The 15,753-nt window shown below is 44.2% G+C and overlaps 1 protein-coding gene across 4 annotated transcripts in view; it reads left to right on the forward strand.

Annotated features, from left to right (window-relative positions):
* The window catches only part of FBH1 (F-box DNA helicase 1), a 52,195-nt gene that overhangs the window by 9,921 nt on the left and 26,521 nt on the right, over positions 1–15,753 (forward strand). For 3 of the 4 annotated variants that reach the window (XM_081820531.1, XM_006734765.3, XM_081820530.1), the window contains exons 2-9: positions 936–1,082; positions 3,352–3,953; positions 8,144–8,274; positions 8,381–8,516; positions 10,420–10,610; positions 13,097–13,189; positions 13,537–13,631; positions 15,581–15,749. In XM_081820531.1, coding sequence (XP_081676657.1) covers positions 936–1,082; positions 3,352–3,953; positions 8,144–8,274; positions 8,381–8,516; positions 10,420–10,610; positions 13,097–13,189; positions 13,537–13,631; positions 15,581–15,749 — 1,564 coding nt within the window. The remainder of the gene's footprint in view (positions 1–935; positions 1,083–3,351; positions 3,954–8,143; positions 8,275–8,380; positions 8,517–10,419; positions 10,611–13,096; positions 13,190–13,536; positions 13,632–15,580; positions 15,750–15,753) is intronic. The other variant, XM_031029685.2, reaches the window with a different exon arrangement.

Genomic DNA, 15,753 nt, shown 5'->3' on the forward strand with positions numbered 1-15,753 from the left:
AGGAATGGATTTTATTCTTTCTTGACCATCTTCTGTAAAGGATGACTCTAATTCAGTTATATCTATTCTTGTCCTCTCTCTCCTTTTTCTTTCTTTTTTAAAGTGTAACTATTCAAAGTGTTTAACATTCAGTATAACCGTTCTGTTTAATGCCCATAAGGAGGTAGCTAGATCTTACATGTGTTAACAGATACAGAAACATGAAAGTCTTGGTTAAATATGAAAAGGAGTTACCTGATAGACAGTGACTAATGTAGAACTACACATGTCAGTACTCTGAGACAGAATCCTAGGTACAGTTCCTGCTGTAATACATTGCTAAGGCAGGGTATGAAATTTCCTCCTGAAGATCCTCGGGAACGGATTTGATTCTCTTCTACTTGGGGGCATCAGTCCTGTCCCCTTACATCAGTGCCAGTATGGAGATGCCCTGGGGGCTGACAGGCAAACCCGGTGGTCCCCTCTGGGAATTTACAGGAACTGTTCCATTAGTCACTGCGTTCTGCTTCTGAGACTTGGAGAAGCTAGTATATACTGGGGATGATGAATGAGTTTATTTTTGCAAAGCTATAGCCGACTCTTAAATACTTACTGTTATTATGGGAATATAAATGGCTGAAGTCAAAGAAAAGATGTTGGATCTCAACTTACGCATTAGTTGAATAAAGAGTTCATGATCAGGGCTTCCAGAAGGTATAATAAATAAAAGAATCATTTTAGGATCTTATTTTAAGATTTTTAAATTCTAAGGAGGAAATGCTAAGAGACTAGGAAATGACTAAAAGTGGATAGGAACATGGGGAAGAAGGAAAGGGCTGGCTGGGGTGGTCCACAGTCACTAGATTCCTGAAAATTAAGTATAAGCTGTGGCTCACTTGGAGAGTTGGTGATAACTAACGAGTGTCCCATTTCTTCTGCCCGTTGGTACAAAACAGTGAGACGGAAGCACCTTACAGCCATCGACTGCCAGCATTTGGCTCGGAGTCACTTGGCTGTGACCCAGCCCTTCAGTCAAAGATGGACCAACAGAGACCCGAACCATGGTCTCTATCCTAGACCCAGAACAAAAAGAGGGACTAGGGGTATGTCTTCCAAAAATACCTTGCATTTCCGAATCTGTAGTGTGTGTGACCTTTGACTATCTCCTGGTATTTGTAAGTATTGCTGCTGTGATCTTGTAGTTCTGTTGCAATAGTTTGACACGTTTTTCATTATTTGTGAGTTTCCGTGAAAATGGCATCCTATGGTAGCGGTTGGCCAAAGCCCCAGGAAAACGTGGCAGTACGAGTTGCGTTAGCTTGCTGTACCACAGGGTGGTGGAAGACGTGAGCCAGCGTCTCACTCCTCCTCTCTAGACTGCTGCGATATCCTTTCTCTAGTGGTCCGTCACTGGGCCCACCGTGCCATTAGTTTGCTCCGAAATGCCCCCATGCCGTGCTTTCACGGTGGACTGTGCCCTTTGTCACCTCGTGCCCGGCTGCTGCAGGGGCCCTTCTCCTTGCCTTCAGGTCTTATTTCTTCCAGATTGGCTGGAACATACAGCGTCAAGTTAATATCCTTGAGTTCCGTTTTCTGTCCTGCCACTCAGGCACCTGCCGTGAAGTGTTTCCCTGTTATTATTATGGACGCAAGCTCGGACTTGCCGTCACCTGGTATTTATTATTAATTACATGCAAATTCTACTTCTGGCACTTTGGTTTTCTTATCACCCATCTAGGTGCCAAACGAATTCCTACTTTTGTTAGTGATACCCATCAGGAGAATCCCGATTGCCTTATTTCCCTTTGATATATTTAATTTCAGAATCCAACTCAAATCCTACTGAGTCATCTAACTATTGTAATACGTGTTTGTCACATTTTGGAACTACCATAACCAATGTATAAGGCAGTTTTAAACTCAGTGGTGATATTTTGTTTGTTTTGTGTGTAGAAGTCAACTTCTCTGTGTCGTGAGTTCACTGACAAAGACTTTGTCAGCGTGTGTACATTTCTGTGTGGAGTCCTGGCACTGAGCACGTAGCGGGCTCTTCGTGGATGTTGGTGTGATCAAATGCCACAATTAGAAAATAACAGGATTTCACCCAGATCTGTTGCCTTTAAGCCCTGGGTTTCTATCAGATTGCCCCAGAATCAGTTATGTTTTTTTCCTCTAACATAGAAAAAATATTAAATCTTGTGAATTCTATTAAAGGCTAATCCTAGTCTTCTTCCACTCTCTCATTTTCCACAGTAAGAATTCCAGCTACATCTGTCTCTCTCATTCTCTCTCTTAAATAAATAAATAAAATCGTTTAAAAAAAAAAAAAAAAAGAATTCCAGCTACAGCCACTTTAGGAAGGAACCATGTATTTTGTTATATATTGATAAGGCGTTTAAATACTTCACTGGCATTTTACAATAGGGCTTAAAAATACAGTGGTGATGCGTGAAATCACCATTTGGACTCCCTTAAGTGTTTGAAAGTCTGAGATCAGGGACTGTATAGGCCGTGTTTCACTTTCTATTTGTCTCAGAATTGTAGGTGCTGAATGAACAGCTATTGAATAAATGTGTGGACTAGGTTAGGTATCAATACCTCATCATATGAAGAGAATTCTGACTCCCTTCTTTTTATTTTATTTATTTATTTATTTTTTAAAGATTTTATTTACTTGACAGAGAGAGACACAGCGAGAGAGGAAACACAAGCAGGGGGAGTGGGAGAGGGAGAAGCACACTCCTCGCTGAGCAGGGAGCCCAATGCGGGGCTCGATCCCAGGACCCCGGGATCATGACCCGAGCTGAAGGGAGACACTTAACTGACTGAGCTCCCCAGGCGCCCCTCCTTCTTTTTATTTTAAAATCAGTTAATGTGTCAGCTTCACAGGAGGAGATAAAAATAAATTAAAAGGGTTTTAAGGGAGGCAAAGAGTGGGTTTTCCTGAATCCTGATAACCTGAAGCATTTTCTCTTCTACTTAAGCAAAGCAAACTTAGATTCTGTGTTGTATGAGTAAGGCAGGAGAAGTGAGTTCTCATAAGAGGGTGTGTTCATGTGAGCGGTTGTTGACTTTTTGTGTGTTCATTTGGGTGTTCAGTTTGTACATACTGCAAGGTAGAACGTGCTCCTCAGACCATCTGGAGACTCGTGTCTGTCTCCCTTCCCATGTATGTGTCTGACTACGTGATAGAGCCAAATAGAAATATTTTCTGGATGAAGCTACATATCTATAATCAATTGGCCAGTAGCTGTATCCTTGTCTCTGTTCTTTATTAATGTACATAATTAAAAATTAGCTTTTCTCATTTGGATCAACAGAGTGTCAGCGGTCCTTCCTATCTTGTTCATTGTGTTTGGGTTCTTTGTCCAGGTCAAGGATGTCAAAGATACATCACTGAATTCTTCCTAGCCAGCCAGCAGCGGTGCATCAATGACATGGCCAAAAGCAATTCTGTGGGCCAGGACACCTCTAAGGACTCGGAGGGGGAAATGATCTTCGCTGCAGAGAGCAATTGTGCCCTGCCTCAGGAAGGTGATGCCGAAGTAAGACTGGGCTCATCAGGATCTGCTCTGCCTGCAAGGAAGCGGTCTCGGTCCTTTGAGGACGACATGAATCAAGGGATAGGGACCAGTCAGTGGGATGGGGTTTCTAAAAAGACTCCACGGCATCGTTTGTCCCTGTCGTGCGCAAGACCCAGGGAAGCCAGGCAAGAAGCCGAGGACTCTCTGTCACGGTGCTCCGCAGGGTCTGGAGAACCTGGCCAAGAAGTGGAGGACATTGGTCCTGATCCCATTCCTGACTCTTACTATGGGCTTCTTGGGACCTTGCCCTGCCAAGAACCCCAGAGCCACATATGTAGCCTGCCCAGTGAAGTCCTCAGGCACATCTTCGCCTTCCTCCCCGTGGAAGATCTCTACTGGAATGTGAGCCTAGTGTGTCACCTTTGGAGAGAGATCATCAGTGATCCGCTGGTACGTAGAACGCTTGTGGCTCTGTGATGCTTTCTCAAAAAGCACACAGGTTAGCTTTGCTCAAAACAGACCTCTGATGCTATTGTTTCTTCAGAAATGATCGTTTCCCTTTGCCTCCAGAATAATACCTGAATTCCCTGGAGGCATTTAAGGCTTTCCATGTTTGTCCTAGTGTTTGTTTACAGCCTCATGGCCCACTTCTCAGCATATCCTTGTATTCTGTCCACCACAGGTGATTTTCTGCATCCCAACCATAGGCTGCATATTCCTTCCCCTCTGTAGGTTGGTCCAGCTACCTCACCACCCCTGCCCCATGTAAAGGGCCCCTCGTATCTCTGTTGCCATCTCATGTCTTCAAGGCTTCACTGTATTCCTAGGAAAGTGAAATAGAAATTTCTCACATTCTCTTCCTTGTGCTTCTGTAGCAATTTATACCTCTGTTTGAAGCTTATCACGTTCTGTATTACAGTTTAGAGAATGTTCCGCCTCTTTTTAAAGATTTTATTTATTTATTTGAGAGAGAGAGAGGGAGAGAGAGAGTATAAGCAAGGAGGGGGAGGAGCAGAGTGGGAGGGAGAGGGAAGGGGAAAGAATCTCAAGTTGACTCTGCGCTGAGCGCGGAGCTGTCTCAGGTCTTGATCTCATGACCCTGAGATCATGACCTGAGCTAAAACCAAGAGTTGGGCGCTTAACCGACTGAGCCACCCAGGTGTCCCCCTTCTTTCTCCTTCTAAATTATTGGCTCATGGATAGAAGGCTGCTGGTCCTATTTGTTTTTGCATTCTCCATTGTGCCTCATGATGTTTTATATACAGTAGGTGATTCATAAATGAGTCGTGTGGAATCACCCTGGTGTCCCTCTTGCCGTTGATACAGTGGGCAGTCCATGCTCTCAGAAGAGACTTCCTAGTGCTGACTCCATCCTGTCACTGCTCTGGTGCCCTGCCCTTCTGTTGGTGCTTCAGTTACACTTCTTCCCTCCCAGCTGTGGGTTCAAGGGTAAACCTGAGGGCTGGGAGCATGTGTTGCTTGGCTTATGATATCCCTTAGACTAGCCATTGGGGATAAACCCTACAAATAAAGGTGAACTCTCCTTTCAGATATAGTGAAGTTTAGAAATTTAGGGATGGAGGGGCGCCTAGGTGGCTCAGTTGGTTGGGTGTCTAGGACTCTTGGTTTTGGCTCAGGTTGTGGTTTCGGGGGTCATGGGATTGAGCCCTGCATTGGGCTCTGCACTCAGTACAGAGTCTGCTTGGGATTCTCTCTCCTTCTCCCTCGGCTCCTCCCCTCACTCATGTGGTCTCTCCTTCTCTTTCTCTCTCAAATAAATAAATAAAATCTTTAAAAAAATTAATTTAGGGATGGAGTGCAGGGTAGACATAGGAAGACCTAGTACATTTTTCGTCTAAGCACGAAAAGTTTTGGATGAAATTTCGTATCACTCTTACTTCATTCTTTGCTTGAGGTCTTGTCTCCTACTTTCTGAGAACTGTTCTGCCTTTGGATGTGAACTCTGTTTTGTGTCATAGTATTTCTTCCCACTAAACTGAGATGTCTCCCATGTGAACTGAGTAGTCACAGATGGGGATAAGTGAGTTTTCTCCATTCTGCTTGAGAAGATCTAGGGAAGGCTATCCCAGCTTATATTCACCTCTTGAAATGGTCGACTGACGCTGTTTTTCATCAACAAGGCTGTGACATATTTACTTCTGGTGATCTGCCATAACTCTCATTTTCCTTTCATTGCTCCTAGTATCTTTCTTCGGCCTTCTCTGGTTATGCCAGCCTCATAGAATAAGTTTGGAGGTCCTCCCTCCTCTTTACTTTTTTTCTGAAGCATTTGAGAAGGAATGATACTAGTTCTTCTGAAGGAATTAATGCTCACTGGACTTCTCCAGTGAAGCCATCTGGCCCTGGGCTTTTCTGGGCTGGGAGGTTTTTGGTTACCCCCTCGGTCACTTATTATTGGTCTGTTCAGATTTTCTCTTTCTTCATGAGTCAGCCCTTGGGTTGTCCTTTCTTCTAGGTTGTCCAAGTTGTTCATGTCCTTTTATTTCTGTTATCAGTTGTAATGTCCCCTCTTTCATTTCTGATTTCAGTTATTTGAATCTCCTCTTTTTTTCTTAGTCTACCGAAGGGGTTGTCAATTTTGTTGATCTTTTAAGAAAACCAACTCTTAGTTTCATTGATTTTTTTTGTTTGTCTCTTCTCTATTTCATTTATCTCTGCTCTGGTCTTTATTATTTCCTTCCTTGCGCTAGCTTTTTTTCTAGTCCCTGTAGGTATAAAGTTAGGTTGTTGATTTTTGGTCGTCTTCTTTAATATAGGTTTGCAGTTATAAACTTCTCTGAGCATGGCTTTCACTTCATCCCATAAGTTTTGGTATGCTGTGTTTTTGTTCTTATTGTCTCAAGGTATTTTCTAATTTCTTATGATTTTTTTTTGACCCATTGGTTGTTTTAAGAGTGTGTTGTTTAATATCCACATACTTGTGGGTTTTCCAAATTCTTTTTTTTTTTTTAATTTTTTAATTTATTTGACAGAGAGAGACACACAGCGAGAGAGGGAATACAAGCAGGGGGAGTGGGAGAGGAAGAAGCAGGCTTCCTGCTGAGCAGGGAGCCCGATGTGGGGCTCGATCCCAGGGCCCTGGGATCATGACCTGAGCTGAAGGCAGACGCTTAATGACTGAGCCACCCAGGCGCCCCTGGTTTTCCAGATTTCTTTCTGCTGCTGATTTCTAGTTTCATTCCATAGTGATCAAAAAGGATACTTTCTATAACTTTAATCTTTTAAAATTTGTTTTTTTCTTCTTTAAAAAAAATTTTATTTAAATTCAGTTAACATACAGTGTATTATTAGTTTCAGAGGTAGAGGTCAGTGATTCATCAGTCTTAGGGAAAACACCCAGTGCTCATCACATCACGTGCCCTCCTTCATGCCCATCCCCCAGTTACCCCATCCCCTCACCCCCTCCACTCCAGCAACCCTCAGTTTGTTTCCTATGATTAAGAGTCTCTTATGGTTTGTCTCCCTCTCTGGTTTCATCTTGTTTTTGTGGCGTAGCATGTGATCTGTCCTGGAGAGTGTTCCACATGTATCTGAGATGACTGTATATGCTGCTGTTGTTGGGTAGAATGTTCTGTATCTATCTGTTAGGTCCCCTTGTTCTTCTGTTGTTCACATCCTCTGCTTCCTTATTGATCTTCTGTCTGATTGTTCTGTTTATTCTTGAAAGTGGATTATTGAAATCTCCTAGGACTATCATGTTGCTGTCTGTTCCTCCCTTTGGTTCTGTCTGTCTGATTACTTCATTGAGGAGCTCTGATATTTGGTATTGTTTTTATGATTGTTATATCTTCTTGGTGAATTGGCCCTTTTATCATTATATAATCTCCTTTCTCTTGGAATAGTTTTTGATATAGAGCCTTTTCTTGTCTGATATTAGTATAGCCACGGGTGGGTTTTTTTTTTTTTTATTTTTAAAAAAGATTTTGAGGGGCGCCTGGGTGGCTCAGTCGGCTAAGCGGCTGCCTTCAGCTCAGGTCATGATCCCAGGGTCCTGGGATCGAGCCCCGCATCGGGCTTCCTGCTCAGCGGGAAGCCTGCTTCTCCCTCTCCCTCTGCCTGCCACTCTGCCTACTTGTGCTGTCTCTCTATCTCCCTGTCAAAAAAAAAAAAAAAAAAATCTTTAAAAAAAATAAAAAAGATTTATTTGAGAGAGAGAGAGAAGAGAGCACGAGCTGGTGGGGAGGGGCAGAGGGAGAGGGAGAAGCAGGCTTCCCTTTGAGCAGGGGGCCTGATGCAGGGCTCGATCCCAGGACCCTGGGACCATGACCTGAGCTGAAGGTGATGCTTAACTGACTAAGCCACCCAGGTGCCCCCAGCCACAGTTCTCATGTTATTTGATCTTCATTGAAACTCGGAGCTGTTAGTGTTCTCACGAGGGAAATCACACTAGCTTTTCCCAGACTCTATATCAAGTTAGTGTTGGAACCGAAACCAACACCCAATTCTCCTAGTTTCCAGACAAAATGTGTGTAATGTTTCTACCCTACTTGCCCAGCTTTTGAATTGTGAGCTCTAAGTGCTTTTCAAGTGTCAGAAGGTTGTCCATATGTTTGTGGCTTAATCTGCTGTCTCATGGCCATTGCCTGCATGTTATTGTGCTTTTTTTTTAAACTATTCAGTTCATTCCTTGGAAAAAGCTGTATCATCGATACCTGATGAATGAAGAGCAAGCTGTGAGCAAAGTGGATGGCATCCTGTTGAACTATGGTATTGAGAAGGAGTCAGACTTGTGTGTGCTGAACCTCATCCGGTGAGTTGGCTTTTCTACCTGGAGGAAGACCTATTCGGAAGTCCTTTCCCATGTATTAGTACTTAGGATCCCCTTTCTCACGGACTCTGCTGTGAATGTCGTACAGCTATACGGCCACGACGAAATGCTCCCCCAGCGTGGACCCTGGACGGGCGCTGTGGAGTCTGAGGGACCACCTCCTCCTTCCTGAGGCAGAGGCATGCGTGCGTCAGCACCTCCCTGATCTCTATGTGGCGGCTGCCGTAAGTGAAGAGGCCGTGGGGGATTGCAGGCAGAGGAGACACCGTTTCTTCTCTCGAGAAAGTGTAGTAGCGATTAAGTCACTTAGATGTATTTTCAAAATCCCGCCCCCCCTTTTCTTTTTTAAGAGAGGGAGCTGAGGGGGGCGGAGGGAGAGGGAGAGAATCTTAAGCAGGCTCCATGCCCAGTGCAGAGCCGAATGCCGGGCTCGGGCTCGATCTCACAACCCTGAGGTCATGACCTGAGCCAAAATCAAAGAGTCGGACACTTAACCGACTGTGCCACGGAAATCACAGGCCACACTGTTAGAGATTCTTCAATTGGGAAGGAATCTTAAAAAGCATTTAATCCAATTTCCCATTCTGTGGAGGAATCTTCAACAGAGGATGGTCATCTGGCCTCTGAGAGCTTTGATTAATAAGAATTTCTTTACAAGGTAACCCATTCCATTATCAACAACTGGGTTGTTGACAGAACCAGAGAAATGAAGGTTCTTCTACAAACACTCATGAGTCAGTGGGAAGCTAGAAATAGTCTTCATTTCCTGACTCAGCCTTTTTTTTTTTTGGTAAAAAAAGTAAAATTTATTTATTGCTTATATATAATAAGATGAAAAGACACTAAAATGCTCACCATTCCCATATCTTTGGGTGTTGATATGACAGATGACCTTTTATTTTTTTTTATTTTTATTTATGTATTTTAAAATTTTATTTTATTTAAATTAATTAACATACAGTATATTATTAGTTTCAGAGGTAGAGTTCAGTGATTCATCAGTTGTACCTGACTCGTTCTTATGGCTCCTTATCTAGATCAGGGATTCTTAAATTTTATCTTGGAAGCTATGTGCACCCTCAGCCTGTGTTTTGCAACCTGCAGAGGGTTGGAAATCCAGCCATGTATATTTGTCTTTCTGTCTTTAGTGAAGTGATTGCTGGTGATGGTGGGGGGAGAGTGCTTTCACAGATGGTTGGAGTGAGAGGACCCTGAAATTATAACCGGGATACTTGTAGTAAAGTGAAGAATGAGAAAGATACTTTTCCAGTATTTGACTATTTCTGTGTTCATGAACATTTTCTTAGATACTACTAAATAAAGTATACTGTGTCCATAATAATAAATTTTCAATCATTTATTTCATATTAATTGAAACATTAGAAGTTTAAAGATAATTAAAACATCTGATTAATATTAGTTAATTAAAATATCAATCAACTTAAATATACCACAAAGTAAATAGTAGATTGATGTCTTTTTTTTTTTTCTTAAGATTTTTATTTATTTATTAGAGAGAGAGAATGAGAGAGAGAGAGCATGAGAGTGGGGAGGGTCAGAGGGAGAAGCAGACACCCCACACCGAGCAGGGAGCCTGATGTGGGACTCGATCCCGAGACTCCAGGATCATGACCTGAGCCGAAGGCAGTCACTTAACCAACTGAGCCACCCAGGCGCCCCTGTAGATTGATGTCTTAATGCCCAGGAATTGTCAGTCTTAGTTTTGTCCCCGAGAGACCACTGTCTTCTTTTGCGTCTCCCCTCCGTTGTGCCTTCCCAGTGGGCACTGTTGCCCGGTGAGCTTGCTCTGACCTGTTGAGTCTCTGTGGACCCGAGGGCTCACACTGACCTGGAGAGGAATGGTGGGGTGGTGGGCGTATCCTCTCTAGGCAGGGTCCTATGTTAGATCCTTTATTAATGTTTTAAGAAAACTAAGAACTCAAATCCAGAAGTGATGAGGAGAAAGGAATCCAGGCTGAAAAGAAAGGTTGCCGTATTTCCAGAAGTCCCGTGGGAAGTTTGCCCTTGGCTCAGGCAGTCTGAGACTTGGCTCTTCCGCTGGTTGTCTGATGTGGTTTTATTAGTCGTGTTCTGCGTCTTTTCTCCCCGGTCCACCTCCCTCCACAGGGTGTCAATGTGTGGGCTCTGGTAGCGGCCATCGTCCTGCTGTCCAGCAGCGTGAATGACATCCAGCAGCTGCTGTTCTGCCTCCGGAGGCCCAGCTCCACCGTGACCATGCCAGACATCACTGAGACCCTGTATTGCATCGCTGTGCTTCTCTACGCCATGAGGGAGAAGGGGGTCAACATCAGCAACCGGTAAAGCGGTGGGAGGAAGACGGAAAGGCCCCGCGCTGGGCAAGCCGTGGATCTCCCAGGGCCCCCGCCCCGTGCTCGTGGCGGGAAAGGGAAGGTGCTGTGAGAACCAGACGTGCCCTGCGAACAGCAAGTGCCGTCCAGCTGTGAAACAGCGCTGAGGCAGGCGGACACTCAAGGCTGTTGAAGCCTGACCTGACATCCCCTCGCTAAAAGGAGCCTTTTCCTTCTTCCTATGTGGCTATATTTTCCTAAGGAAGCATTAGGATTTGGCTCCTCCATTTCTCTTTTGGGACGGGATGTAAGCATTGTGGCTGAGTCTCTCCTGCCTTGCCGTCTCTAGCACGTGGGTGGTTCGTTCGGAGTGACCGTCGTGGTTTCACTCGCCAGCAGGTGTGCACAGGGCAGCTGGGAGAGAGTCAGCAGATCTGAAGCATGTGCTGCATGTCAGATCGTTTTTCAGGCACTCAGGACACCCCGTGAATGAGTCAGCCGCTATTTCAGTCCTCGTGGACTGTGTGTTCCAGGGAGGGGAGGCAGGTACTGCATTAAGTAAGCGCGTTAAACAAGAACATTGTAGTGAGTGAAAAGTGGTACAAAGAAAATGAACTGGGTGACCAGCAAGGGAGGTGGGGAACACTACGTTAGATTGGGTGAGGAAAAGCCTCTCTGAGGAAGTAACATTTGAAATAAAACCTGAATGTCAGTTTTAAAATGCCATTTTAAGACTTGAGGGGAGAACATTTTAGCAGAAGGCGTAGATAATTTCAGGGTCCAAAGACAGGGATGAATTTAGTATATACAAGAAGAGAAGCGGTCCAGTGTGGCAAGACTGTAGTGAAGAAGAGGGAGATCGATCCAGGGTTCCGTGAGGCCGGCAGCAGCCAGACGAGGGAAGCTGATGTAGGCCACAGTGAGAGGTCAGAATGAAATCCACGCCATGAAGGGCAGCTGTCAGAGGGCCCTGATCCCCGACCTGGAGACAGGCAGTGTGCTGTTGCAGCCCGTCCTGGGGAAGCAGAAGGCCCAGAGAGGATTTCCTTTCTCTGGACTCCATGAGTCCTGGGAGGAACATGGCTGGGGGCACCATGTGAGCTGTGGCCCAGTCGTCCTTGGTGGAGTTCAGGGATGGAACTCACATGTTCCAGAAATGTCAAGAGTATTTGCTGTGTTTCTGAGTTATGCTTCAGTTTATTAAATGTCAGTTATGTTGTGTCCCACACCATGGCATTGAGGCATGGGACAAGACAAATACACAAATGGTGAATAACGTCCTTAAGTGCAAATACGAACCTGCAGATTCTCTCCATGTTCACAAGGACAGGGAGGAGGAATGGAGGGTAGGATATGTTGAGTTTTGCTGTGTTCATGTATTTCTTCATGCTTTACCTGAGGGTAATATGGCTGGAGATTGAAGTGTTGTGTTATTAAAGATATTTGTGCTCAGAGATCACTTTCACTCTGGGGATGGGGAGCAATGTTCTAAATGTGGGCAGTTGATGATGGAGGGAGAAGAGTTTGGGGTCATTGTGAACCCAGAGAGCTTTGGAGTGGCTTTTAGCAGGCTGTTTGCCCATTTTGGGGGCCTCTGCTGACTGTTCCCATGTCATCTTGGGCCCCTCTTGGTGGCTTGCAGGCTGTTTCGTTTTCAGTCCTTGGTAATCATATCTTGTTCTCTGTGTAACACCCTTTCTTTGGGACCTTTAAAGATAGAATGTTCTTCACGCTTCTACACCAGTTACCACCTTACCAGAAGCAGGGAGCAGAGCAAAGGAGTCTGAGAAAGATAAGATGACAGTAGGTTGATGTCGAACAAATATCGCACTGCTCGGAGTAGAATTTACAGTTGTTTTCAGCTGGTTCTTTTTTTTTTAAGATTTTATTTATTTGTTTGACAGAGAGAGAGTGTGCATGCGCACACTAGCGCACAAGCATTGGGAGGGGCAGAGGCAGAGGGAGAAGCAGACTCCCCGCTGAGCAGGGGGCCCAATGCGGGGCTCGATCCCAGGACCCCAGGATCATGACCTGAGCCGAAGGCAGACGCTTAACGACTGAGACACCCAGGCACCCCTCAGCTGGTTCTTAGTGCTTTTATGATTATTTGTCTCTTAGGGTCACAGCTAGTGCCTTGTTCGCCAAATAGCATGTCCTGGTCTCTCTCCTTTGCCATTACACACGGGAGCCAGGCACCTTTCCAGAGCTGGGCTTTCCAAGAGGGCCTTGGTCAGCTCTAGGTATATTTAAAATCCCTTCCTTCCTTCTTTCCTTCCTTCCTTCCTTTTTCTTTCTTTCTTTCTTTCTCTCTCTCTCTCTCTCACTCTTTCTTCCTTTCCTTTCCTTTCCTTCCTTCCTTTTTTCCTTTTTTCCATAAAATATTGGTAGGTATTTTCTTTTTAGAAATGGTAAGGAGTCCAAATACATCTAAGGGAAAACAAGATAGAGATTGTGACTTAATTTGAAAATCTCTAAATCTGCTTTTTCCCTATTAGGATTCACTACAACATTTTCTATTGCCTGTATCTTCAGGAGAATTCCTGTACTCAGGCCAGACAAGTTAAAGAGGAACCATCAGTTTGGCCAGGGTATGTATATAGGGGTTTGTGTGTGTATGTGTTTTGTCTTCTATTCTCGGTTCCTTCTTATACTTAAGGAGGAGAGGTATTTTGTCTTAACAATTTCATTGAGGTATAATTTACATTACATAAAATTCACCCATTTTAATTGTACAATTCAGTGATTTTCAGTAAATTTACTAAATGTGCAACCAGCATCATTAACTAGCTTTGGAACATGTTTATCACCCCAAGGGGAGGCCTTTCGTTTGGTTAATTTTGTTCCTCCGATCTGCCTGTTTGCTTTGTGACAGTCCATCACCTGGTCTTTGGAATTCCTTTTTATTTTTCTAATTTCTCTTCTGTAATGATTATAGCAAGAAAACAGCCATCCAACTTACACATGAACAACAGCTGATTCTGAGCCACAAGATGGAACCTCTCCAGGTGGTAAAGATTATGGCATTTGCAGGTAAGGGAGCTCACCATTCCTGGATTAGAGAGTCAGGTTCATGCCTCTTATCCCTGCATCCCTCTTCCCTACTACCTGCCAGAATTTCTTTACCTTGGTCTATTATCCAACTACTGCAGTTAAATTATTTAATTAAATTAAATTAATTAATTAATTTACTTTTTAAAAAAGATTTTATTTTTATTTATTTGTCAGAGAGAGAGAGAGCAAGCAGAAGCAGGGGGAGTGGCAGGCAGAGGGAGAAGCAGGCTCCCTACTGAGCGAGGAGCCTGATGCAGGACTCGATCCCAGGACCCTGGGATCATGACCTGAGCCAAAGGCAAATGCTTCACTGACTGAGCCACCCAGGCATCCCAATTAAATAATTTTAAAAGCAGTTAAGGAATGTTTGGTTTTTTCTTTTTTTGTTGTTGTTTTACCACTCCAGGGAGCATCCACACTGAAGTTCCTGGTTGGACAGATAATTCATAGGAATTAGTTTGTGGGATAGATACCACCAGGATTGACCCAACCTGTCATTTATCGTTGTATATGCTCAGGCACTGATTGTTCACGGAGAGGCAGGCTGTGTTTCCGTAGCTCCCTGATTTCTGTCAGGTAAAGTCTGGGAGGCTCTCCCTGCACTGGATTCTAACCTACATTCCTAAATATGCTGTCTGTAATTCTCCTGCTTTAGTCAACTAATTGTGCTTACAGTCTCCTAAAGTACTTGGTTATCCTTTTGTCTGAGCCTTTGCTCATACTATTTTCTACCTGGAATTCCTTCCTCCTTCTTTTCTGCCTAAATATCCTACAAACAAACAATAGCAACCATTCATTCAGTGCCTGGCACTGTGCTAAATCCTAACGACATTCTGGAAGGTTGGTTAGTTATCTCTGTTTTATAGGTAAGGATCTGAAGCTCAGAGAAATTACAATGATTTGCCCCAGGTTAAAAGCAAATAAGTGGAGAACTTAGAATTCATAGCTGGGTCTGTTTCTCTCCCAGAGCATGCCTTCCCCCACCCCCCACCCACCTTCTTTGCCATGGTCTGTCTGACTCCCAGCATTGCTGTTTCTTCTTGGTGGAGGCTTCTTTAGCCATTTGAGTCCTATGTGATCTCTGAATTCTTACTGTAACTAATCATCTGTATTAACTATTTGGTGCCCAATTATTTAATAAGTATAGCCAACACACACATTTTATAAAGACTTCTGCACTGTGTCATTAATCTTCACAGCAGTAGCCCTGTTATGTAGTGAAAGAGGTACTATTTTTCTTCTTTTACAGGTGAGATTTTTTGTTTCCAAATTCATACTCTTTTTTTGGTCTACTGCGTTGTCATTATACTCTCATTGTTTCAATTGTGTTGGTATTGTTTTCCCAATGAGATTGTAGTACAGGAACCTTGCTTTATGGTTTTTTTTTAAACATACTCCCAGTGCTTAGCATACAGCTGAGCGTGGAGTAGGTGCTCATAAGTACTTGTTAAGTGAATGATAACTGAACGAACGAATGGTGGAGGGACAGGGCACACTGGAGAGCTCAGAATGGGCCAGAAGCATCCTTGAATCTCACTTGCATGCTCTTGCCATTGAAGCATTACTGATGCCTAGGCCAGCAATAGGTATTCTTACTGAGTCCCTCTGCTGGGTACCTGATGATTGCCTTTATCCTGCCAGACCCTACAAGGTCAGCATTACCCACGCATGGCTGAGGAGTACACTGATGGTCAGTGAAGTCGAGTGGCTCGTCCTTCACTGCTCAGCTAGAACCAGGAGCCACGATCCCAGCCCAGGTTAATCTGGCTTAGAATCTGCCGCTCTTTTCACTACGCCTTACCAGTATTGAAAAACTTGTCATGGTCTGGTCTCAAGCAGGATAAGCATGGATAAGACCTGATTAGGGCATCCTTTGGAACAGTTTTTCCTGGTCAGAGGGTCACCTCCTTTCCTCTTGGCTTCCCCAGGCACCGGGAAGACCTCTACCCTGGTCAAGTATGCTGAGAAGTGGTCTGAGAGCAGGTTTCTGTATGTGACATTCAACAAGAGCATCGCAAAGCAGGCCGAGCTAGTCTTCCCCAGCAATGTCATCTGCAAAACCTTTCATTCCATGGCCTATGGACACGTCGGGCGGAAGTGA

This window comes from Leptonychotes weddellii, chromosome 5 (genome assembly GCF_054177405.1).
Source record: "Leptonychotes weddellii isolate Sample4059 chromosome 5, ASM5417740v2, whole genome shotgun sequence".
In the NCBI taxonomy this organism is placed as follows: domain Eukaryota; kingdom Metazoa; phylum Chordata; class Mammalia; order Carnivora; family Phocidae; genus Leptonychotes; species Leptonychotes weddellii.